General features: G+C 57.5%; 1 protein-coding gene across 2 annotated transcripts; it reads right to left on the bottom strand.

Annotated features, from left to right (window-relative positions):
* Positions 1-866: 866 nt before the first annotated feature.
* Positions 867-24589, bottom strand: SELENON (selenoprotein N). 2 transcript variants are annotated; one of them, XM_039234145.1, is made up of 13 exons: positions 24275-24589; positions 17808-17995; positions 16482-16599; positions 12432-12565; positions 9707-9919; positions 9277-9401; positions 8581-8718; positions 6939-7020; positions 6400-6588; positions 5988-6093; positions 4668-4780; positions 4461-4562; positions 867-3174 (listed from the first exon to the last, which is right to left on the bottom strand). In XM_039234145.1, exons 3-13 carry the CDS (start codon positions 16528-16530, stop codon positions 3004-3006), a joined length of 1422 nt encoding a protein of 473 aa, XP_039090076.1. In that variant the 5' UTR covers positions 16531-16599; positions 17808-17995; positions 24275-24589; the 3' UTR covers positions 867-3003. The 2 variants fall into 2 exon arrangements, with proteins under 2 accessions (XP_039090076.1, XP_039090070.1); XM_039234139.1 differs by lacking the exons at positions 17808-17995; positions 24275-24589 and adding an exon at positions 17070-17276.
* Between the last annotated feature and the right edge of the window lie 670 nt (positions 24590-25259).

Here is a 25259-nt window from a genome sequence, read left to right on the forward strand (position 1 = left end):
CAAATCAATGACTGACTAACACAGGGCACAAAAGGCAAGTTCTACTCTGTGGTGTGGCTTGTGTTCCAGAACCTTTCGCCTGTAATCATTCTAGGGCGTGGATTTGAGACTCTATCCCTGCTTAACATTTTCCTTTTCCTCATTCTTTGTCACTCCTTCTTTTAATTTTTTAAAAAGAAAATTTTAAAGCTTTTTTTTTTTAAGATTTTTAAAAAAGAAATCTCTGCGCCCAGCATGGGACTCAAACTCACAACCTGAGATCAAGAGTCCCATGCTCCCCCAACTGAGCCAGCCAGGTGCCCTTTCTTGACTTGTTCTTATACAGGTTTTTCCTGAAGTGTACTCCCTCAAGAAAACTACATAATGCCTGTGTCAGGCTCTACTTCTAAGACAATGTGTAATTAACTTTAGAATCTTTCTCAACACAGAGCATCAGATTCTAAAAATAGTCCTAAGTTCTACTTACTGGGTCTATCACAAACTTACTTTAAGAATGTCACTTAAGGGGTGCCTGGGTGGCTCAGCTGGTTGAGCATCGGACTCCTGATTTCAGATCAGATCACAATCCCAGGGTCTCAGGATTGAGCCCCAAGCTGGGTGTGGAGCCTGCATGGGATTCTCTCTCCACTCCCACCCAACTCTGCCTCTGTCCCCCACTTCAGTATTCTCTCTCTCTCTCTCTCTCTCAAAAAAAAAAGAAAAGAAAAAAGAAAAACAAAAAAGAATACCACTTGAGCCCTCTGGTGACAGAAAGGCATTCCAGCCATGCCCCCTTGCCCATCTGCCAAGCCAATCCCACAGAGGAGTCAGACCAAGGACAGAACTGACCAATATCCTACTCAAAGGAAAGGCACTGAAAGCCACCCTAGACTTTCTGATTTTATTATAGGACACGTGGACAGGGGAGAGAAGTGGCAGAGGGGTGATGAGGGCAGCTAGGACCCTCCCCACCATGAGCTTCAAGGCACAGTGGGAGGGGGGAGGGGTCAGGAAAGGTATGGGATGAAGATGAGAAAGCCCGAGCAATCAGCACCTTACAAGGGACAAGGATTTCTCAGTGCGGGGTGAGCCAGTGTGGAGGGGAAGAGCCTGCCGGGTGGGGTGGGGAGGCGGGAGTCTGTGCTGACACTGGGTGGCTCATGGGACTGGCTACCGCCACCCATGCCTGGCAGCACTGAGACAGACTCCGGTGCCCTCCCTCCCTTTTAAGGGGCATAGAAGCACTGCCTCCCAGGAAACAAAGAACTTGGCTGCGCTTGCTTGCTGGTTCATTTCGTCTGGAGATCAGAGGGGGGTGAGACATTTTGGTTTGAACTTTTTCATGTCAGTGAAAACGGGCAGGGGTGAGAGGTGGGGGCTCAGTGCAAAACAAAACACCAAAGTCAAGACACAGGCTGAGTCTCAACTGTACCACTCAGTGACCTTGGGTAAGTCACGACACTTCCCTGAGACTCAGTTTCTTCATCTGCAAAATGGGAATGATTAATATCTGCCTCACAGGTTCTTTGTGAGGATTAAACAAGAAAATAGAAGTAATGTTACAGGAGTGCCCGAGAGAGAGAGAGAGAGAGAGAGACCGACGGAAGGCTCAGTATGGATACTTAAGTGGCAGGCAGGGGAATTCAGCAAATGGGAGGCCTGGGAGTGTGTCCAAGGAGGTGTCTGCCTTCCTTTTCCAGGTTTAAGAGTGAGCTCCCCAGGGCTTGGGAAGCAGCCTTGGCTCCAGGGCTTTAATGAAAGCCCAGGGACCCTCATGGGCCTGAGGGGAAGACAAGGATAGGGCTGGGGGTACAATGACTTTCTTTTTTAAAAAGCTGGAAGGAAAGGAAGAGAGGAATATTTCTTCCCACAGGCGCAGCTGCAAAGGCATCAAGCTGGACCCATCAAGGATTTCAGGTCCAGCCATCATGGGGCTGCTGCGGGGGGAAGACACCGCCCCTTCTCTCTCCTCAGTGTTGGCGTTATCAAAAATATCTACAAACTGTGAGAAGACTTATAAAAACACTTTACTGCATGTATAAAAAAGACTGGCTGTAGTCAGTGGCTTGGGACGGAGACTGAGGCCTTCAGAGAGGCCAGGGAAGGCCAGCAGCCATTTGGTGGGGTGCGTGGGGCGGGGCTGCCCTGACGGCTCTGGGGGAGCTGCTGTCTTTGGCTGAGCTACACTTCCGTGGAGCTGGGGTCCGAGGGGCCCGGGGCCGGCTCCAGTAGTCCTACTGTGACCCCTGCTGGGCGGACGCTGCGGGTGCCTGGGCCCTGGGCCTCAGGAAGCCCTCAGTGGACTCCCTTGCTAGAAGCAGAAGCCTCCTTCGCAGTGAACCGCCCCAGGCAGCCTCCAGCAAGTCCCCAAACAGGTGCTGGGGCCCTATCATTAGGTTGGACTGAGCCGTCTGGAGAGCCGAGGTCTGGGGCGCAGGGACTTCTTCTGGAGGGTTTTCCCCTGAGCCTCCAGAAGGCGGTCTCCAGCTGAAACTGACCCCACTGGGGGCACCAGGCATAGGAGGGCAGCCAGGAAGAAGGTTCCAGACAAACAAGAGTGCTTCCCTGGCAACCCCTCCCCAGCCCCCAGTCCGAGGCCTTTCTGACCTTTCTTAGGGGAGGCGGTGAATGCAAGGAGAGAGGGGAGGCCCCGTCTTCCTGGCACCACTCCTCCCTGATCTTTACCCCACAGGAACCTGGGCTGTGTGCCTGAGTGGGTGAGGTCCAGGGAGATGACCTGACGTCCGTTTTCGGTGTCCTGAGCAGCTTCTGGAACCACGCAGGCAGTAAAGGGCTAATGGCGGCAGCTGGGGTCAGAGGTTCATCCGTCCAGTCGCCCCAGGCACCCCCTTGTCTAACCCTTCACTGACCTCCAACCGCACAGGCAGCCTGGCAGTGGCAGGGGTGGGGGTGCCCGAAGCTTGAAATGTGCCAGGACCGCTGGCTCGGAGCCTTCAGTGTCGGAGGCCTTTGCTTCAGCTCCCCCGCCCCGTCCAGCCTGGCGTCTCATGGCCTGAGGCCGCACTAGGGCTGGAGGAGGGGCAGGCCGCGCCGAAGGCCTTCCTTCAGGAACTGCATGTAGGTGGCCGTGGACGGGTCTTCAAAGGTGGACGAGAAGCTGAAGACGTTGTTCTCAACATCCTCAGGCTTCATGGAGGTGATGTCCAAGAAGTAGTTGGCATTGATGTGGTGGACCTGGGAGAGGGGCTGGGTGAGCAGAGCGAGGGGGCCCCTCTCGCTCCCTGTCTGCTCGCGTTCTCTTAGGAAAAGGGGATGCTCAGGCCTTGACTGTCCTCGCCCCGAGGCAGACGGCAAACACGGGGGGCGGAAGCCGACCAGACCTCCGTGCACACGGGGCCCTGTGCCAGGAGACGTCTCCCACACCCCACCTGCCGGGGCGGGGGCCTCCTGACTCTGCGCCTTTCCCTTGCTCCCACCCCCCACGGACGGCCCCTCTTCCATCCATGACCCATGGACTCCACACTCCCTTGGGCCAAAATGCCCATCGGCTCTGTGTGCCTGCCGCCCCCTCTGCCTCCCACGCCGGCTACTCGGCTCCTTAAGGGCAGGTGCCTGGTACATGAGCCAAGAAACACATGGACAAGCGAGCAGGAGAGCGCGGTCCCCAGGCCAAGTTCTGTCCGCCCAGCGCTGTGAGGCCAGGGCCCTGCCACCGCCGGGCTCCGCCGGGCTGAGCACCAGCGCACCGGTGGCCCTCTTCCGGGTTGGCCTCGCCCCTGGCTCCCCGACTGCTCCCGGGCCTGAGAGCCCGGGGGAGCTGGCCTCCCTCCCACGGCCCTCAGCCCCACACTAACCATCCCTCAGGACTTGGGCTAAGTAAGGGGCAGGAGATCCTGAGGCCCCCAGGCAGGCCTGGTTTCACAACCAGCTATGCTTCTTAACTGTGCAACTTATGCCAAGTCTCTGCCTCTTTTTGAGCCTTAGTTTCCTTGTTTGGAAAATGGGCACCTGTGATTGTCCATCTCCCAAAGCTGTGTGAGACCCTGACGAGAGGGAGGTGTGAGTGCTCGCAGGGGCCCCCAAGGGGAGGTAGGGTCTTGCAGCTTGGCTCAGCCTGGGGGGCGCCCCCTGGTCCTCTCTGCTTGTCACAAGGCCCGGCCCCTCCTTCCTCCTTCTGTCCCAGAGCTGGCCACAATGGTCCGGGGTGAGCTTTCCCTTCCAGGCCACGTTCCTGTCCACCCTGCTGCGAGCCTGTGCTCGATGCTGCCCCATCCCCAAAGGGCTAGAGTACTGAGGTCCCCCCTCTCGTGGGAGTGTCCCAACACTCCCTATGGCGGGCATGACAATCCCTACTTTACAGATGGGGACATGTGAGGCTCAGGCTGGCTGGGAGGCCAGCAGGAAGCAGTGGAGCCAGCCCTGAAGCCCGAGGAGCTGTGTTAAGTCCATGCCCCTTGCTTTGGCTTCCTCAGCCTCACGGGGCCTGGCCCGGGCTGGTGCGGGTGCGGGGGGCCGCCTACCACGGTGCCGTTGGGCAGGCAGATCATCATCTCCACGGGGAAGCTGTACTTCTCCAAGTGCAGGTCGGCCAGCTTCTTGTGGGACGGGTTCTCCTGGTTGTTCTGTGGGGAGAGTTGGGTGCACTCCTGATGTCTCAGCCTCCAGCCCCCCCACCCCCCGCCCCGGGGGTGCTCCCATGAGGCTGTTCCCATCCACTCACCACTCACCTGCATGTCTTCTAGCTCCCTCACCAGGGACCAAGTGCTGATGAAGCTCTCATTGAGGAGGGCGAGGATGGGCGAACTTTCCAGGACAGTCTCCCGGAGAGTCCGCCCTGAACCTGTTCCGGGGATGGCAAGGCCAGAGGAGTGAGGCCCCGACCCACGTCTTACTGGCTTTTCTCTCAGTTAGAAGCCTTGTGGACTGTAGGGTGGTCTGTGCACACCAGTGAAATAACAGATTCAAAGAGCCTACCATGGATTCGGTGCTGATTACTGGGAGCTGTCACTACAGTCAATGACACACCGGCATCCTGGGCTGAGATCGGGGGTGGGGGGCTTCAGCCCAGGGACCTGCAGACCGCGGCAGCTTCTTAAATCCACTAAACTCTGTGGCCCGGGGCCTTTGCACAGGTTGTACTATGCCTAAAACACCTTTTCTTCTGTCACCTGATAAACCTCTACTCATCCTTTGAGTCTCAGCTTAAAATCGCCATCCCTAGGAAGCCTTCCGCGAGCCCGTGCCACACTCTGGGTCTTCCCCTGGGTGACACTCACCGCGCTTGAACTTATTCACTCATCTGCCTTCTGCACACACCGTGCTCCCCGAGGATGGGCCACTTCTGCCTTCCTTATTAGGAGACTCTCAGCACCTGGCCCACGGCGTGGCGCAGGAGGTCCCCAGGGTGTTTGTCGATTAACTGAATGAGGGCAGGGGCACCGTTTTACTCATCTTTGTGCCCACTGTCAGACATCCAGAATCTGTGTGTCTAGGAGGTCTTGGGCGAATCTTCTGAGTAAGTGAAGGCCTGGCCAGCCTCGGGCACTATTTTCTCTCTCACTTGCCTGCAACACTTCACAGCGCCTGGGCACTTTTACGTCCATCCTCACAACTCGGGGAGGTAAGCATGTTACCCCTCCTTCGCTGTTGAGAAAACTAAGGCTTGAGGAGGGGGAGTCTCAGACCATAATGTGAATGTGATGGTGAAGGTCAAATAAGAGCTGGTGGAGGGGGCTCTTCCTTTGCCAGCAGGGCGGCCTCCTGCCCGAGCCCCAAGGCCCTGGGGCCACAATAAAGCTTCCCTTTCATTGAAAAAAAAAGGAGGGGAAGTCATTTGGCCAAGGTCTCCAGGCTGCAAATGACGGAGCTGGGCTCTTTTTACTGTGAACAGCCGCTGCTTCGCTGCTTCCGAGCTCAGCACACACACTCCCCCGCCAAGCCCTTACCTCATGCCCCTGCCTGGGTAGTCCCCAAGCCCCCCCACGTTCCAACAGGACAGTCCACGAGGTATGACATCTTCTCCCCCAGACTGGCAGGCTCTCCCTCACCTCAGCAGGACTGGTCATCCAGGGCGCCCCACAGCAGAATTGAGTGCACCAGCTTGTTCTTGGCCTTGGCTTGGTCGAAGGCCTCAGTGAATGGCAGATAGGTGACCTGGAGCCAAGTGGAGACAGAGAGAAGCTACTGTGTGAGGCCAGGGTCCTGTTCAGGAGCTGTGTGTGTGTGTGTGTGTGTGTGTGTGTGTGTGTGTTTATAGTATGAGTCTGTGTGTGAGAAAGGGTATTGCTGAGCCAGGGGAATGCCTCCTCCAAGTTGTGAATGGCGAAAGAGAGGAAAGAGAGGCCCCACTGGTACGGGCCAGGCCCTGTACCCAGCCTGGAGTCGAGTGCCCACCTGCCGCTCTCCAAGCCCTGGCGGCACAGAGCCCGCCCCTCGCCCTCACTCCCCGCCCAGCCCCACCTTCTTGAAGGGGTACATGGCCACCTCCAGGCGCCGGGCAGCCTCCTCCCAGCTCAGCTCCTGCTGCCACTCGATCTCCTCAAAGACAAACTGGAGGGGCTCCCCTGACGGTGGGCGGCTGTCAATCACGTTGCCATCCTCGTCCAGGATCACAGAAGGCACCGACGGGCCCACAGCCTCCAGCTCCATCTGGACCAGAGGTCAGTGGGGGTTGACATCAGTGAAGGTGTCTCAGAGATGGGCAAGAATCCTTAAGAGACCCTCAAAGATTCTCCACCCATTGCAAAGGTGGAGAAACCGAGGCTCTGGGAAGGGCAGGGCCTGGTCAGGGCTGCAGTGGGTCTAGGACAGAGCCAGGGTCCACCTAGGGCTCCTTCTATGGTGTGAAGCCATCCGGGGGCCCATGACAGCTGGTTTCCTGAGGGACAACTGGCCTCAGCCTGCCAGGGGCCTGGCCTTCACCCTGGACTGCCGGAGACTCCCAGCCCTGCAGCTGAATCCTGTCTCCTTACCTGAGTCAGGGCCACTTGTGTGCTCACCTGGGGGATGTAGCCAATGTCCACCTCCATGTTGCTGCTCTCACTGGCCCCGTACAGCCACTCCATGTCCACATTCAGAGACCTGGGGACAGGTGAGAGGGTGGCCAGGCCAGGACACCCCCACCACCAAGGCCCATTAACCGTATGTCAGACTTTACAGCACACAACTCTCCCCATTTTACAGATGAGGACACTGAGGCCTGGCAAGGTGAACCCAAGGTCTCGGGGCCACTGGGGTTTTTACAGCCAAGCCTGGGCCCTTTTCTGTCCCTGGGCTGCCTCTCCCTAAGGCTGCAACCACACACCGCTCACTGGCCCTGCCCCTTACAATTCACAAAGGGCTTTCGCATCACAGTCTCCAGTGCCGCTCCAGGCTCTTGGAGGTAGAAAGATGTCAGTGCCTCTCCTAGACGAGAGGGGCAGGAGCAAACACCTGGCTCCATCCTCCCCTGCTCCCTCTCCCACAGGAAGCCTGGCCCCACCACGTGCCATCCGCAGATCTGCCACACGGGGGCAGCCCGGCACCGACAACCACCCACCTTGGGCCGGTGAGCTCAGTGCCTGAGGAGGTGGGCAGCCCTGTGGCCGCCTCCTGAGACACAGGCTCAGGGGGCCCTGGGGCTGGTCATTTGTCCCCCCCCCCCCCCCCGGTTTCATCCAATCCAGAATCCTCACCTCCAACCCTGAGGGGGAGGCGGGCGTGCCCTGGGCTGAGCCTGTACAGCCAAGGGGAGGGAGAGAAAAGCTCTCCTGCTCCCGGGGACAACTTTCTCTTCCCAGGCTATCACTCTTGCCCCAGAGCCATCCCTTCATCTAGCAGATGAGGAAACTGAGGCCCAGAGAGCCCAGGGGCCTTGCCCACAGCCATGTAACCCACAGGTGCCATGGTGGAGACTTACTGTGGGCCTCCAGCCACGGTCCTGTCCCTGTCCTGGGTCACTCAGACCTACTAAGCAGCCACTTGCTGTCAGGGAGGAATATGGAAAGACCTGAAGCCAGGCCCTCTGGGTCCCCTGCTCTTGACAAGAGGCTGACCCTGAGCAGGCGGGGCACACAGGAAGGCAGCTGGCATGGAATCTTCAAGAAGGTCCTCAGGCCCTCTGCCCCCCAGGGTCTGAGGTAGCAAGTGCAGGTGGTGGAGGACCTGCCCCTGGGCCTTTACACGTGCTGCTCCCTCTGCCTGGCTAAACCCTCCTAATCCTCCAGGTCTCTGCTTAGATGCCTCTTCCCCAGGGAAGGCTTCCTGGACCCTGCCCAGGCAGGTCGCTGACCCCTGCCAGCCCTCCCCTAGGGTCATGAGAAGGCTGAGGTTACAGGTGTGGGGGAGCAGTACGAAGGTGCTGGGCTCCAGCTCTGGGGAGGTCCTGTTGGCTGCTGCCCTGGGTCGCGGGCACAGAGTTGCCAGTCCAGGCCACCTGGGACACGGCTGCCAAGTGATAGAATGACCCACCTCAGTTCACCTCAAGCTGCCTCCTCCCGGGTCAGCTCCACACCACTCCCAAGAGAAGTGGCTCTGGGGAGTGAAGGAGGGGCAGACACCGAGGGGGCCTCTGGGCCCCTGCACCTGAGCTCCCGGAGCAAGGGGGTAGAGTGGGGTGAACCGTGGTGGGGTGCAGGGCACGCCGGGGCCCCAGGCTCCCACCTGTGGTTGGGCACGAAGAGCCGGAAGTCCCGGACGTGAGTGGCATCTTTGGAGAGGATGATGTGGCCGGTGAACTGGCCAGGCGAGAACCAGAAGGGGAAGTCAGGCGGCTCGCTGAGCTGGAACTCGGCGTGGATCCTGGGGGCAGAGGAGCCTGGCTGGGAGCACCCCCTGCTGAGCTGGAGCCCTCCCCCCCGCCCCCCGCTGCTGCTCTTGTGCCACAGCTGGGGAACCCTTGGCCAGGTTCTTGTGTGGAGAACGGGCTGGGCAGGGAGAGGCCACGAGGCCCTCAAAGCGCTGCCCGTCCTCAGGGCCTGGTTCACACACCGCCTTCTCTGGAGGCCTTGCCTGACCAGCTGTCCTCTGAGCCCTCACAGCCTCCGCAGGGGGTGTGACCTGGTGTCACAGCTCTTCTACATTCCCCCCCAAACCCCCCCCGGCGGGTGACAAGCACAGCCACCAGCCTCATGCTAAGCAAGCACTGCGTTTTGGCCTTGCTCCTAGGAGAAGTCGCCACCACCCCCAGCCACGGATGAAGAAATCGAAGCCCAGAGAGCCACCACTGCTGGCCCAAGACCAGAGGGTGGTACACGCTGGCACTGGGGGCCACCAGGCAGGCCCTGTCCTCGCCCGCCCGTGCTTTCCTGGGGTTCCCAGCCTGGCAGAGACCAGGAGGGGTTTCTGGGGACTACATACCGGAACATCACAGTGTAGTAGAAGTCACTGATGGCGGTCAGGCAGGCGACAGCCCCCTGAGGGGCAAAGCGGGTTTTCACAAAGGGTCGAGGGTGGAACATGCTCAGGAGCCGGTGGATGATGACCTGAAGGGAGGGCAGTGGAGACCCGTGCTAGCTTGTTGGGTCACGATCCCCCAGGTGAGGTTCTGCTCTGGACCTACAGGCCTGGGGCCCGGGAGGGGGTGATAGCGTAGGGGGAGGCAGGAAAGCAGGCGGGGTGGTCCTGGCACTGGGGGTCCAGGTGCAGAGCTGGTGCAGAGCTGGTGGGGGCGTGGCTGGGCTGGGCGGGGCAGGGCAGGGCGGCAGTGGGGGCGGTGCTGGAGCTGGGCCAGGGGCTGGGGTGGGCTGGGCTGGGAGGAGGGCCCCAGGGTCACTAGGGCAGCCCTCACCTCTTTGCCCTTGGGCGGTGGTGGGTAGAAGCGGTTGTTAGATAAATAGCCAGTGAAGACGCTCAGCTCACTGGGGATGATCCACCATGGCTCCCCCAGCTCCACGTGGCCCCGAGGAGGAAGGAAGGGCCGGAAGTGTCGGGCAGCAAACACTGCGCTCGGCAAGGCCGCAGCAGTCCAGTTGCGGAGGCCGGACAGGGCCAGGCGGGAGACCTGGGGCAGCGGGAAGCCGAAGCTCTGGGGCATGGACAGCCAGGATGTGCGGGTCCCCGTTCCGTGGGTGCGCGGAGGTCTCCCTGCAGCCGAGGCCCACCTCACCAACCCCCACCCCCCCCCGCCCCCAGCCCAGGAAGCAGCACCCCCGTGGCCTGCTCAGGCCAAGTCCAGGCCCTAGCCGGAAGGGCCGCCCGGGGCTGGGACAGGGGTGCTCTGCGCAGGTGTTCTGCCTGCCTCTGTCACACAGTGCCCGCCCCAGGCCTCACAGGTACATGGTCCTGCCTCCCTCCTTTGTGCCAGCTGGTGGCCCCTGCCTGACTGCACATCTGGAACACTGAGGCAGGGCCTGGAGCGTGTCCCCTGGTAAAACCTGCACCTTCCGTAGCCCCTCCCCGCCCTTCTGCGCTCCAGACAGGAGTCATGTGGAGGCCCTGGCCACCAGGACAGCAAGTGCCTGGCACCTCCGGGACCGCTCGGCCATCAGGGAGCTGCCAGGTCTTCGGCAGCAGCAGGCTCCCTCTCCCTTCCCCGCCTCCGCAGTGGTAGGGGGCTAGGCTCACTGGGAGGGGGGAGGAGGGGGGTTCTCAGAGCCATCCCCAAGGGGACCGAGCAGGGTCCCTCTAAGCAGGGCCTGCTGTGCGAGGCCAGGCCGGGCTGCCTGCCGCTGCGTCCTGCCCACGGGCCAGCCACCCCTGCAGGGGAGCAGTGAGGCACTGCTCCTGCCCCATCCTCCCTGTAAGAGCAGCTGGGCCTGGCACCCTGCCAGTCCTACCCCGCCCTCGCTGCTCTGCGGGGGCTCACCCACGCGGACAGCTTCAGCCACCTGGGTTGCCAACCTTGCCCACCTGGATCTTCTGCGGAAGATCAAACCTGTGTTTCCGACCACTTATTGGACTGTCCCCTTGGGTGTCCCCCCCCCTCCACAGGCGCCATGACTCCGGCAGGTCCAGACTGACCTCATTTCCTCCCCACCAGACCCACCCCCTGCTCTGTGTCCCCTGGGGCAAATAGCCCACCCTGCACTGGTCACCCCATCCAGCCCTCCACCCCCACCCACCTTCCATTAGTAGCCCTGCCCTGCCTGCCTTCCTTTCCCGGCATCCTCCAGGATGCCTTCCTCTCGACCACCACTGCCTCCCCACCCCGGACCCTCCCCCACCTCCTCCTCCTTCCCGAGAACTGGTCATCTTGGCTCCAATTTTTCCCCAGCTGCCGGCCTGCCGAGCATCTGATGAGGAAACCTTCCCATTTCAAAATCTGCTGCAGAATGAAGGCCAATGCCGGGAGCCCAAGGTCCTCTGCAGTCTGGTGACTTCTTTTCCGGCTCCACTGACCAGGATGCCCCTGTACGTGTGCCTGTGCTCTGGGTCCAGCCATGCCGGCCCCCTGTCCTCAGGTGACTAGCCTGGCACCTTCTGCCTTCAGATCTTTGTTCATGTGCAAGTGGCATTTCAGGGGAAAGGCTGAGTAGGTGGCAAAGAGGAAAAGCTGCTCCTGGCAGAGGGAATGGCACCCGAGAAGGCTCCCAGCTGGAAGAAAGCCTGGACATCTGGAGTGGCCGGAAGAGAGCAAGCCGATGGCGTGAGGTCTGGGAAGGCTGGCAGGGAGCGGGGACGCCTGGGTGCCATGATGGGCCTGAGACCTTGGCCACAAGGCCTCGGGGCGGGGCTGCTCAGGACAGCATTAGTCAGGTGCCCTCCCCGCCCGGTGACCCCCTGCCAGGGACGGAGCCTCAGGGATGGTTCACCAGGGTTCAGCAGAGCACCTGTCAAGTGTCAGGGGCCTGAGGAGGCACAAAGGTTCACTGCCCTTGCCCTGAGAAACTCGAAACTTGCTTGCGGCCTCGGGGGGAAGGATCGGGGTTACAGAATGTAAGGAGCCTACATGAGGCGCCTGCCTCAACTCTGTCTCCACTGCCCTTGCTGCTTCCTCTGACCAGACCCTTCCCCCTGCCTCCCTGGCTGAGCCCCCTCCTCCTCCTGCAGTTTCTATCAGAGGGTAGTCTTCCTCCAGGAAGCCGCCCCGATCCCATCTGCGTTAGGGGCTCATGCTTATCCCTCCTGCACCAGACTGTGTCCCAGACAATAGGGTCAGCACCACACCACTTCTGGACCCCCCAGGGCCTGGCACGCTGGGGGCTCAGCAGGCAGTTAATAAAGGGAGGAAGAGGGGTGCCTGGGTGGCTCAGTTGGTTGAGGGCCCAACTCTTGGTTTCAACTCAGGTCATGATTCCAGGGTCGTGGGATCAAGCCCGGTGTGGGGCTCCACACTGAGTATGGAATCTGCTTAAGATTCTCTCCCTCTCCCCCCCTGCCCCTCTCCCCCCTACCTGCCTGTTCTCTCTCTAAAAAATAAATTAAAAAAAAAAAAAAAAAAAGGAAAGGAAGGAAGGAAAGAAGGAAAGATGAGCAGAGCACAGACTGATTCTCAGGAGGTGAGTGAGTGCAGATGGTTCTGTACATGTGGCCCCACCTGCGAGCAGCCCCTGCTGCCCCCCACTCAAACTCACCCCCAGGAACCCATCTTTGCTCTTGGTCATGGACTCTGGGATCAGAGGCTGGAATCGGGCTTCGATGGTGAGCGTCTCCTCACTGGGGTCAAGAGGCAGCTCCTCTTCCTCATAGCTGGCGGCCGGGGTTGAGCCTATGAGACACAGTCAGTCGGGTCACTGGAGAGAGGCCCTGCTCTCAGGCTGCAGGACCTCTCTTCTCGGGGAGATCCCACCACCCCCCAGAATGGCAGGTGATTGAGGGAGCCTGGCTTGGAGCTGGAGTAATAGTTAACAAACCAAAGTAACAATAAATAAGTATCACATTTCCATTTCACTGTAGCTCTGAGATGCAGAGAATACTGTTATTACCAACTCTATGTTACACATGAGAAAGTAGAGGCTCAGAAAGGTAAAGCCACTTCTCAAAGGTCACACAGCCAGGCAGTAGGGGGAGTCAGGATTCAAACCCAGGCTTGTTGTACTCTAAACCCACAATCAACCAGGACCCTCTTCTGAGGGCGCTGTGACCTCAGAGACTCGATTTCCTTAAAGGCTCAGGAACCAGATAAGCTAGGTTCAAATCCCACCCCTTACCAGCCATGCGATGTTTGGCCAGTGGCTTGTTATGAGGACTGGATGAGCGAATCCACGAAGCCTTAGCACCAGGTTTGGTACAGGGTGAACTTGTAATAAACTTGACCTGTGTTATTCCTACCAGGGGTTGCAGGGCCGGGGAGCCACGGAGCTAGGGCTCAAACTGAATTCTTCTGAGTCCATCCCGTGCTTTCTACCAGGCCAAGCAGGCTGCAGAAAGGACATTCATGTCCCCTCTCCCTTTGTCCTGCAAACTGAGTCTGAGATGAACTTGGGGTTGGACCCACCAAAGGCAGCATCTGGGCAGGCGGCTGCCTCTCCCAGGGGCCGGGCTCCTAGCACCGAAGACAAGCTACTCTCTGGGGCTCAGAGAAGAGAGCACAGGGGCTCCAGGCTGAGGTCAGTTCCACCTCCTGGGTGATCTGGGGCAGATCTCTCAGCCTCTCTGGTTTTCTCACATGGGAAAGCGAGACCACGCTGCCACACGTGTCACTGCCACAGGGGCCTCATGAGGAAATGAATGCTTATCAGAGAGGCGCTCAGAACAGTGAAAGTGAGGAACAGAACCGTCTTTGACACCACCTTTGGTGTCAAAAGCTCCGAGGTCACAATGTTCTCAAGAACGCCAGTTTGGAAGAGAGGACACTTGCTTCTCCCTGGTTTTCTGGGTGGCCCTGTATTCCCCTCCTGTTTCCAGGAGAGGCTGGAGTGGCAGGAGCTGAACTTGATTTCTTAGATCTCTACCTCCCCAAGGCATACCAAGTCCAAGGCTTTCAAGTGTGGACGGAGTCATGATGAAGATTTAGGGAGAAATGAAGCCAATTTCAGAAGGGGTGACTGACAGCAGGGGAAGCCCTGGCCACCTCTATGGAATAAGGCAGCGAGTGGAAGGGCTTGTTACGGCTGTGGTCCCCAGGCAGGTTCGTGGTACAGAGATGATGTGTGGCATCTGATGAACCGAGTGACAGACCAACTGGGTGCATCTGGAGCAATTCTTCACCAGGAATCATCAGAATCACCCCGGATGCCTTTTTAAACTACAGATGCCCCAAATCCTCCTCAAACCTACTGAGTCAGAATCCTGAGGGGCTGGGGTATCTGGGTAGCTCAGTCGGTTAAGTGTCTGGCTTCTGCTCAGGTCATGATCTCATAGTCCATGGGTTCGAGCCCTGTGTCCAGGCTCTGTGCTGACCACTCAGAGCCTGGAGCCTGCTTTGGATTCTGTGTCTTCTCTCTCTGCCCCTTCCTTGCTCACGTCTCCATCTCTCTCTCTCTCTCTCAAAAAGTAAATAAACATTAAAAAATATTTTTCTTTTAAATAAAAAAAAAGAATCCTAAGGGGCTAGAATGTGGAAGCTACCCTTTTAATCAGCACTCCCCAGCAGCTCCTGATGCAAACCCCTGTTCTCAAGAACCAGTTATTCCTGCATTTGTAAGCCAATCCTGCAAAACTTTCCACAGAGCAATCTGGAAACCTCAGAAGAAGGGGATAATAGCAATGGGCAAGCTTATTAGCCTGCCTGGCTTTTTCAATTCTTTTACTGTTATCACAGATAATTATTAATAACAATGTCCAGTATCTTACGACCTTATGGTTTTTTACATAAAAAGTTTTATTTCCAAACTTACAAGTAACTCATTACAGACAATTTGTAAAATCTTTAAGATATAAAGAAACTTAAACACACTCATAACCATGCCAACTAGACAGCCTGCTTCTATTTCCTGTGTGGATGTGATATTTTTGGCTTTGTTTTATTTTTTGTTTTCCTGAAACGTGGTCCAGTTTTGCCCTCACAGTGGCCAAGGAGATAACGGAGAGAGGGATTATTTTCCCCTGATGGAGAAATAGATATTTGTGGAAAAAAAAAAAAAAAAAAAGGAGGGGGGCCTGGGTGCCTCAGTCAGTCAAGCATCTGACTTCAGCTCAGGTCATGATCTCACAGTTCGTGGGTTCGAGCCCTGCCTTGGGCTCTGTGCTGACAGCTAGAGCCTGGAGCCTGCTTCGGATTCTGGGTCTCCCTCTCTCTCTGTCCCTCCCCTGCACACGCTCTGTCTCTGTCTCTCAAAAATAAATAAATGTGTAAAAAAAAAAACAAAAAAAAAGATTTTTTTTTTTAAATTTCTAGGAGAGAGAGAGAGAGAGAGAGAGACAGCGTGAGCAGGGGAGGGTCAGAGAGAGAGGGAGTGACAGACTCTGAAACAGGCTCCAGGCTCTGAGCTGGCAGTCAGCACAGAGCCCGACGTGGGGCCCGAACCCATGAACCGCGAGATCATGACCTAAGTGAAAGTCGGATGCTTAACCGACTAAGCCACCCAGGCGCCCCCCTTTTTTTTTTTAAAAAAAAAGAAAAAAAACAGATTTATGTGAACAAAATTAAAAGTGCCCTCAGGCCCAGCAAGCTTGTCATTATGAGGGAACCCGCTGTCTCTGTCCATAAAAAAGGACAAAGAGGTGGCTGTGCGGATCCTCAGGGAGCCTTTGCAGAATAAGAGGTCAAAGCAAGTCGCATGAGGCTGACCTGTTTACCTGCCCATCTGCTTGCACGACAGACCTGGATGTCACTGAGGGACACTGACACATGTCTGCTCCAGCAGATTCGCATTTCTCACCTGATCCTCCTCCTCTGGCGGGAACTGTGGTCACGGGGCCAGCAAGCGGCCCACCTCCCTGACCCAGCCTGAGACACGGAAAGCCCAGCACTGTGCCTTGGTGTTGGCTCACCCGACAGCAGCCAACATCTCTCCCCTGCCGTTCCCATCTACTGACCTCCTTACACCTACCAATCTGGATCCCAAGTTCAAGAAATGGGTGAGAAATGGACACTGCGGTTGGGGCGATGGTGAGACAATGAGAGGCATTTAATAATTCATTAGAATGTTTTAGCTCCTTATCTTTATATAAAAAAATAACTGATTACAATTAGGTAAAAATAGATCGCCAGGATGGGGTAGGAATCTGGCACCTAAGCAGAGGTGAATATTGAGTAATGCCAGGAAGAGCTCTTGTCTGTTGAACAGCTACTGTATACTCTGCAGATCCCATCTCTCCCCCTCAAACCTGTGAACAAGTGCAGGACCTGGAGCCAGATGGCCCCGGCTCTAATCCTGGCTCTGTACCTCCCTGTGCCTCAGTCTCCCCACCTATAAACATGAAAATTATGACAGTGGCTACCCCGCAGGGCACTGTGAAGATTAAAGAGAGAACTCAGATGAAGTGCTTAAAGTCATGTCTGGAAGTGGTCAGGCAACGTTAACTAGTATATTTGCACCTGAGAAGAGGCTCAGGCAGTACCAGAACAGCTTGCCCCAACCATCAACTAGAAGGTGTCAGAGCAGGGAGGAGGCCGGGGCTGTCAGGACCCATAATGTCCCTCTCCAGGTGGCCTTCCAGCTCAGAGCAAACACAGTGGCCAAGAAACTAAGGGCGGTGCCTCGGTGTCCCCCTCCCCAATCCCCAGCCTCTCCTGGTACCTGTCAGCTTCTCAGCAATGGGCTTGAACTCCTCTGGGCTGATGTACATATCCCGGTCTGTGTCCAAGGAGGAAAAGAGAAAGAGGCCTTCTGTCCCCAGGGACTTCAGTGCTGACTCCTGCTTGGGAGGAAAGGGGCTCCAGTGAGCACAAACTGAATCCCCAGCTGGGGTCCCAAAGAGGTGGAGGGGGCAACTCTGAGTTGTCAGGACACTTCCAGTCCACCCATTCAGATGTCACCTCTGCACACCCCATACCCCCAGTCGTACCCCCGCCCCTGCTTTCCCTCCCTTTCATGCCATCGTCCCGGTCCACCGGTCCCGACCTTCCATCCCCCTCCAACTCCAAATCGTCCCTCCCCATCCCCTCCCCCGCCCCCTCCGAACTTGCCTCTGCACTCCGAGCCCCCTCCCCTTGCCTCCTTCCGAGCCTCCCCCTCCCGTGCCCCCCGCCGCCCGCTCCGAACCCCGCCCTCCGGGCCCCTCCCCTCGCCTCCTCCGAGGCCCCCACCCCCTTCTAGCCCCCTCCTCCAGCACCCCCTCCCCCAGGCCTGCGGTGAGCCCTGCGCGCCCTTCCCCGCGGGCCAGACCTGCCGCGCGGCCGCCTGGGCCTCGGCGTGGCGGGCAAAGGCCCGGGCGGCGGCAACGGCGGCGGCGGCGGCGAGCAGGGCCCCGAGCAGCGCCAGGGCGCGGGCGCGGCGGGGCGCAGGCGGTGGCGTGGCGGGGCCGGGGTCCCGCGGCCTGCGCTCGCCCGGCCGGACCCGGCCCATGGCGGCGGCGGGGCTGGCGGACTCGCGGCGGCGGCGGCGGCGGCGGCGGAGGGGCGGGGCGGGGCGGGGCGGGGCGGGGGGCCGGCGCGGGGCGGCCTCCGGGCCGTGGGGGGCGGGGGGAGAAGCGGGCGCGGGCCCCGCGCAGGGTGCGGGCTCCCGCGAGCCGAGCGACTCAGTGGAGCGGTGCCCGGACGCCCCGCCACCCGCCTGCCAGCCCGGCCCCGCCGTCGCCGAGCCGCCTTCCTGCGCTTCAGCTCCCGCAGAGGAAGCGGGCCTGGGCGTCCAGCCGGCAGAGGCCCGGGAGGCGGCGGGGCGGGGGTCGCGTCCGCCTCAGTCGGCCAGAGGAGGGTACCCCTATCGCACCTGCTTTCTAAAACGTCTTCAGTCAACGTCTTACAAGGAAAGTCCAAGCCCTATTCCAGCCCCTTCATGGTCCAGCTGGAAGGCCGTCTCTGCACATTTGCGGGGTAGGGCGGGCGGGGGGATCTACTTGTTCAAGGCCACATACAGGTGGTGCGGCCCTGAGACCCTCACCTGCTGGGCCCAGAAAGTACTCACCTGTCAGAAGAGGCCCTCCCAGCCCTTTGGGGTGTGGAAGAAATCCCTGGGCTTGTGGGGCTGGTGGCCCCTTGGCGCCGGCAAGGCAGGACTGTGACTTGCCAGCCACTCTCCCCTCTGCTGCACGTCGCATGGCCACAGGAGTGATTTTTCTAGAGAACAACCCTTGGCATGCTTGGAGGAGGACCCTGGGAATGGAGGCGGGTGGAGTTGGAAGAAATACTGTTGATCCGCCAGTGTCGGTACTTTTGGTTCCTGTCTCCAGGAACCTTCTTTCCCCCAGGCCCTCTTCCATCCGTTCAAGGTCTCCAGGAGCGGGGGTGGGAGGGATGGCTCTGTCTTCCCCAGGAGGGGGCAGCAGCTGCCGAAGCCTCTAGACAAGAACCCTGGCTGCGGAGAACAGCTGCACCATCCTGGAAGATCACTGCCAGCCCGCGTGCACCTGCACCTGTCGGGCCCGCGGTGATGGAGGGATGGGACAGGTACCGAGCACCACTGTGCTGGACTTGGTGCTGCGTGCCTTAAGCTCTTAGCTCTTCTCAGGCAGCCCCGAGAGGTGAGGGTTGTTTGCCTCGTTTTTCAATTAAGGAGCCTGAGCTCAGGCACCCAGGTCTACCCGAGTCCAAATCTCCTGCCCGGCTGCCTTGCAGGGGATGGCCCAGCAGATGGGGGTGGGGGTGGAGGGGTGGGGGGAGGGAGGACTTTCTTCTACACCGCGTCAGCCCTTCATGGATAACCAGCTATGAGAGCGCCCTGTGGGCGGGGCCCATCTTCCCAGAGCCCACACAGGACCTCACACATGCTGGGCGCCCCAGTGTCTTTCGACGAATGACTCCCAGGGACCAAGACTTGTAGGCCGTGGACCTAGCTTTTGCCCAGTGCTCTGGCCGCAGAGCCTCAGGGGGACCCGCCGAGGGCCTGACATCTGCCGTTGGCTTCCGAAGGGTTCCAACTGTGTCCCTTCCAACTCATTACCCCTAATGTTTGGGGACTCCCTGCATTCGACAGATGCTATTAGAAAACCAAATTTTGCTCTATGAGGAAGCAAAACTAACAGAGCACAAAGCAGGTTGGGAGGGGAAGATTGATGAGCCAGGGCCCCTGGAAAATAAATGAGGGAAGTTTTCTTTGCCGGTGACTTTTATTTATTACACTTGCTTTTTGTTAAAGACACAGACCCCCCTCTGGTCTCTGCGGCCCAGGGCTGGGGAGATGAGCTGCTGGGGCCGGGAGGGCGCTGGGGTGAGGCGTGGGTTTGCAAGACTTGACTGAGGTCAGTGAGCCTCTGGCAAAGGGACCAGTCTCGGGCCCCAGCTCTGGGAACCCAGCTCCGGGCCTTGGCAGTGGAGCAGGACTGGGCGTCCCGCTGGTGGCACCTTTCCCAGAAGGCTTGTCTCTAAACCAAGGACCTGGGCAAGGCAGGGCCTGGAGAGCCTGGGCCAGCGGGTGGTTCTGGCCAGGGGCGGTGCCGCACGGGCTTTTGGGCACCTTGTTTCTGGGCCATGAGTGGGCAAATGCACTTGAGGAAATGGAGGCATCTGGTGCCACCATGAGAGGAGCTTTACCTGCCTGGACCCCACGGGCCTCTCGAGCAACTAAGTGCCCGCTAGGGGTCAGGAACCAGTCTAGGCTCCTGGAGCAGAGAAGTGAAGACAGATGAGGTACTTCCTCTTTTGGAGCTAAATACCGTAGCAGGAAGAGAGAGGCAATAAACACCCCAGAGAAGATACCTTTGGATAACGGTAACTACGAAGGGGTAAGTCAGGGTGGCACAGAGTGGCGTGGGGTCAGGCAGCTTCCCCAGGAGGTAGCATTTACGTGGCAGCCTGAGTAGAAAGAGGTCAGCTCCTGAAGAGCGAAGGACGGGCATCCCAGGCAGGGGTGCAAGTGCGGAGGCCCCGGAGTCGGAGACAGATTTGATGCGTTCAGGAAACCTGGAGAAGGCAGAGCAGGCCGAGTGGAGGGAAGAGCAGGAAGGGCTGGTGGCAGAGGCGGGGCCCAGGCAACAAGCCGCATGTAGATGTTACGGGAAACCATTGTAGGGTTTTAAGGGGGGGGTGACATGTGAGTTGTTTTTCTTTTTCTTCTTTTTTTTAAATTAAGCTTTTTATTTTAATTTCCGTAGTTACCTGATTTGTCTTTAAAAAGACCTTTCTAGGGGCGCCTGGGTGGCTGATTCGGTTAAGTGCCTGACTTCAGATCATGACCTTGCAGTTTGTGAGTTCGAGCCCCGCGGTGGGCTCTGTGCTAAGAGCTCAGTGCCTGGAGCCTGCTTCCGTTTCTGTCTCCCTCTCTCTCTCTCTCTGCCCCTCCTCCACTCACTCTTGTCTCTCTCTCTCGCAAAAATAAATAAACATAAAAAGAAAGAGACCGGGGCGCCTGGGTGGCTTAGTCGGTTAAGCGTCCGACTTTCGCTTAGGTCATGATCTCGCGGTTAGTGGGTTCGAGCCCCGCGTCGGGCCCTGTGCTGACTGCCAGCTCAGAGCCTGGAGCCTGTTTCAGTCTGTGACTCCTTCTCTCTCTGACCCTCCCCTGCTCACGCTGTCTCTCTCTCTCTCCTAGAAATAAATAAAACATTAAAAAAAAAAAAAAAAAAGAAAGAGACCTTTCTAATAGCCAGCAAGGAGAAACAACCCAAGTTTCTACTGATGAATGGATAACCAAAATGTGGCAGGCCCCCACAATGAGTATTTTTGGGCAATAAGAGGAACAAAGCACTGATATGTGCTACAACACAGATAAACCTCGAGGACATCATAGTAAAAGAAAGAAGCCAGACACAAAGACCACACACATATTGTAAGATTCCATTTATATGCAGTGCCCGGAAAGGCCAATCCACAGACGCAGAATGGAGGTTCATGTTTGCCTGGGAATGGGTGAGGGTAGCGAGTGTCTGCTAATGGGCACACGGCCTCTTTGGAATATAAATGTTCTTTGTGGATTTTTTTTGCTTGTTTTTAATGTTCTTTTTTTTGGTTTTTGTTTATTTATTTGAGAGAGAGTGCAAGCAAACAGAAGAGGGGCAGAGAGAGGGAGAGAGAGAGAATCCCAGGCAGGCTCTGCAGAGCCCGATAAGGGGCTCAATCCCACGAACTGTGAGATCATGACCTGAGCTGAAATCAAGAGTCAGACGTGTAAGTGACTGAGCCATTCAGGCGGCCCTGGAGGATAAACGTTCTGACATTAGATTGGATGGTTGGACATCTATGGTGATGGTGGTACAGCCCTATGAATGTACTACAAAAACACGAATTGTACGCTTTAAGTGGGTGAACTTTATCGCATACAAATCATATCCTAATAAAGCTGGAGTGGTTTTTTGTTTGTTTGTTTGTTTTATTAAGACCTTTCTGGATTCTGGGTGGAGACTAGACTGAGGGAGTGAGGAGGCTGGTTCAGTCTCCCAGCCCAAAGACGACAGGGCCTTTGGCTGGGCGGGCCACACGGCCCGTGTCGGGTGGATGGTGGTGCCATTCCCGAGGTGGGAAAGCCTGAGAGGCCCTGGCTGCTGTGTGGCCATGATGCTGAGCCGCCACGTAGAATGCCACGTGGAGGTGTCAGAGAGAGAGCCTGTGCGGTTTATAGGGACCATAGACTTGTGAGTCGCCAGCCTACAAATGGCACTAAAGGCTACAGGATTCAGTGGGATCACTGAAGGAGAGGGAAGAGGCCTTTGGTTTGCGTGGCCTGGGCAGCTGGTATGTGGCCACAGATGTGGCTGCGCCTTGGAGCTCTGCGCGGCTTTGGCCAGATCCACAGGCACAGGGCAGATGCTGTGATTAGCCAGAACATAGATGAATTGTTGGGAGGCTGGGGGGGGCTCACAACAGCCTTTGGCTGGGCTCTCGTCCTGTCCAGGCAGGCACATTTGTTCCCTGGGGTCAAGAAAGGCCTGCCTGTAGGGCTCTGTCCACACGGACAGCTTTATTCTCAGCACGATGGGCTCAGGGGCCCTGGGTCGCCTAGTGGGGCTGCCACTAGCTTGTTAGCCCAGCGGTTCTGACCCCGGTCAAGGTTGAGTATCCCCGGGCTGCAGCGGGGGATTTTTCCCAGGATTATTTCCTGGGCGGGGGGTTTTGGAGAGCTGAGCAGCGAATGCCAAGTCCCAAAGAATTTTTCCTTTTTATAAAAACACCCTTCCTCAGGGGTGCAGGGTGGTTGAGTATCTAACTTCAGCTCAGGTCATGATCTCCCAGTTTGTGGGTTCGAGCCCCGCCTTGGGCTCTGTGCTGACAGCTAGAGCCTGGAGCCTGCTTCGGATTCTGGGTCTCCCTCCCTCTCTGCCCCTCCCCCACTTGTGCTCTGTCTCTGTCTCTCTCTGTCTCTCTTTCAAAAATAAATGAACATTAAAAAATTTTTTTAAATAAAGAAAACACCCTTCCTCCAATCCTGTTGCTCATTCAGGACTGGAGGCTGAGCCTCTCAGATGCAAAGAGAGCCGAGTTTCGTGCAAGCCACAAAAAATGAGTTTGAACACTGGGCACCTTCAAATGGTTAGTGTCAGGCCTAGGAAGATGGTGGCAGGTTAACAGCCCCGAGCTCTGCTCCTCATGTCTGTTTTGAACTGTGGCCAGGGCCAAGGAGAGAGCAGGGGTCGGGGCGATCAAGCTCCCGGTTTGCCCAGGATGGAGGGGTGCTGAGGCAGGGGGCTACTCAGTTTGAAAAGCAGCAGAGGGGCGCCTGGGTGGCTCAGTCGGTTAAGCATCAGTCTTCGGCTCAGGTCATGATCTCACGGTTTGTGAGTCTGAGCCCTGCATCAGGCTCTGCTGACAGCTCGGAGCCTGGACCCTGCTTTGGATTCTGTGTCTCCCCCGCTCTCTGCCCCTCCCCTGCTTATGCTCTCTCTGTCTCTCAATAATAAATAAACATTAAAAAAAATTTTAAAAAGGAAGAAAGAAAAGCAGCAGAGTCCTGGGCAAGCGGGGATGAGCAGGTCCCCCACCGAGGGAGGGTGTATCTCAGAGGGCCTGTGGGGCGCTTAGTTGTGCGCTTCAGAGGTTTTAGCCACAAAGCAGTAGAAAAGGGATTTATCATGGCCAGACAGAAAAATATAAGAGCCCTTATTATATGGCAGATAGGTTGTTATAAGTTGTCTCATATAAATTAAACAGAAAACTTAAAGACTAAGAAGAGGGGTGCACCTGGGGGGGCTCAGTTGGTTAAGCATCCAACTTTGGCTCAGGTCATGATCTCACAGTTCGTGGGTTCAAGTCCCACATCCGGCTCTGTGCTGACAGCGCATAGCCTGCTTCAGATTCTCTGTCTCCCTCCTTCTCTGTCCCTCCCCCACACTTTCACTCTCTCTGTCTCAAAAATAAGTAAACATAAAAAAAAAAAAAGACAAAGAGGGAATTCAAAGGCTCTGTGTGCCTGAAATCTCTTCTGTGGTGGAAGAGACCCACAGAGTTTTCTTTAGGGATGGCAGGTTTTGAGGGAGAGCAGCAGCAGGGACAGGGTAGGACTCTCTGAGTGCTGGAATGTTCTCTATCTTGATGGCGGGGAGGCTACATGAACGTGTACACAGGTGAACATTCCTGGAGCTGTACACTCAAGATTAGTGGCCTTTACACACCTGACTGTCTACACCGTGGCTCAGTCAAAAAGTTCTTTTAAAAAAGTTTCATTTAAAGGCTCAAGGGAGGGGCGCCTGGGTGGCTCAGCTGGGTAACTGTTTGACTTCAGCTCAGGTCATGATCTCATGATTCATGGGTTCGAGCCCCGTGTCTGGCTCTGTGCTGACAGGTGGGAACCTGGAGCCTGCTTCAGATTCTGAGTTTCCCTCTCTTTCTCTGCTCCTCCCCTGCCTCATCCTTTCTCTCTGTCTCACGAATAAATAAACGTTGAAAAAAATTTTTAAAAAAAGGCTCAAGGGAAATACGGGACTAATTTAAAACATAAAAGTCGAATGAAGGAAGACACGGTGATTGAGCTGGAGGGAGGAAGGGTTTCCTTAAGAGGAAGGTCAAAGACGGGGAGACAAAGACAAAAGGGGAGAGGAGGCACAGGGTCCTGACCTCTGGACATATTTGTTCTTCAGTAGGAGGGATCCCGGACACACTGCAGAGCGAGAGAGAGGCAGGACCTCAGAGAGCAGGTCAGATGTTTTCCCCAAGCAGCAGGGGACCGTGGGCCGCACGGGAGGGCCCCTGAGGCCGCTGTGGGTGCCAGCAGTCAGGGTGGCCTCCGTGGTGCTCAGTTGAGCCTTGGGCAGGGGAGGTGCTGAGGCCACATGGTGACTGTAGGTGGCGAGCCTCATGCTGGGGGCACGTGTGGAGTCAGAGCCCTGCGGGGAGTGCTGGAAAGGTGACCAGGGCAAAGGGCAGGGCCTGCGACCAGGAGACACGGGGTGGATCCAGGCCCGTGCAGGACGCTCCGTGGGAGGCCGTCTGCTGGTTAGAATTACCCATGGGGTAGGGGTCAAGGTAGACATGATGCCTGGGACTCAGAACTCATGGGCATCCTACCTGCCACAGATCCAGAAGATTCCAGAGAGTAAAGAGAAGGCCCCCAGGGCCGGAAAACAGCCTTGGTTCTGCACGTGCTGGCAAAGGACAAGGGCCGTCTTAGGAAGCAGCTGCTGTTTTCAGGGGCACAGCGGGACCTGCTGGGCAGAGGGGAGGAGGTGTGGGAGCAGAGGTCAGAGGAGGAGCCCGGGGGGGTCTTGAAATCTCCCGCGCAGCTCGCTCCCGCTCCCGGAAGGGGCCCAGGGCCCAGCAGAGCTTGGCCCGAGGCAGGAGGCCCCTGCTCTCTCCGTGCTCCTGGGGGAACCGGTTTCAGAAGCTTCTGCTCAGGAACCTGAGAACAGTTTCGGCTGAGACAGATGTGAGGGCAAGAGGCATCCCGAGGGCCTCCCCCCGCCCTGCCAGAGTCAGAGGACACTTTCAAAATGCAAAGTAGGTCATCTCCTGGCCCTACTTTAACCTCTTCCCTGCATCTTGCTGCTCAGACTTGAATCAGCCTCTGCCCCGGCCCTCGAGGCCCTGCAGGATGGAGCCCTGTCCCTCCGGCTTCCTCTGACCCTCGGGACGGCGACCCGCATTCACCTGCGGCCTTCCCCCTCCTCGGGTTCGCCACTACTTCCTACCTCTGAGCCTTTGGGTCCTCTGTTCCACTGCCCGGAATGGTCTGTTACACAGGTCTGCTGCCCCGGGGGGCATCCCTGACCTCCCCATCTCCAGTGTCCCTCTGTCACTCTCATATGTCCCCTGCCCGTGGCCTCCCAAGCATTTACCTCCGTCTGCACCCACCTTACTGACGTGTTTGCACTTCTGTCCCGGCCCCGCCCTGCCACTGGTCTGGAAGCCCCAGGGGGTACAGGAACCTTGTCTGTTGTGTTGAAGCCGCAGTTCTAGCACCGTGCCCATTGCCCAGCAGAGATGGTTCATGGCCACTTGTGGAATTACGAAGCCTGCCTGGAGGGTTCTGGAATGGTGGCCTGAGCGGCAGCGA

This window comes from Hyaena hyaena, unplaced genomic scaffold (assembly GCF_003009895.1).
Source record: "Hyaena hyaena isolate Hyena2069 unplaced genomic scaffold, ASM300989v1 scaffold_3, whole genome shotgun sequence".
NCBI lineage: Eukaryota > Metazoa > Chordata > Mammalia > Carnivora > Hyaenidae > Hyaena > Hyaena hyaena.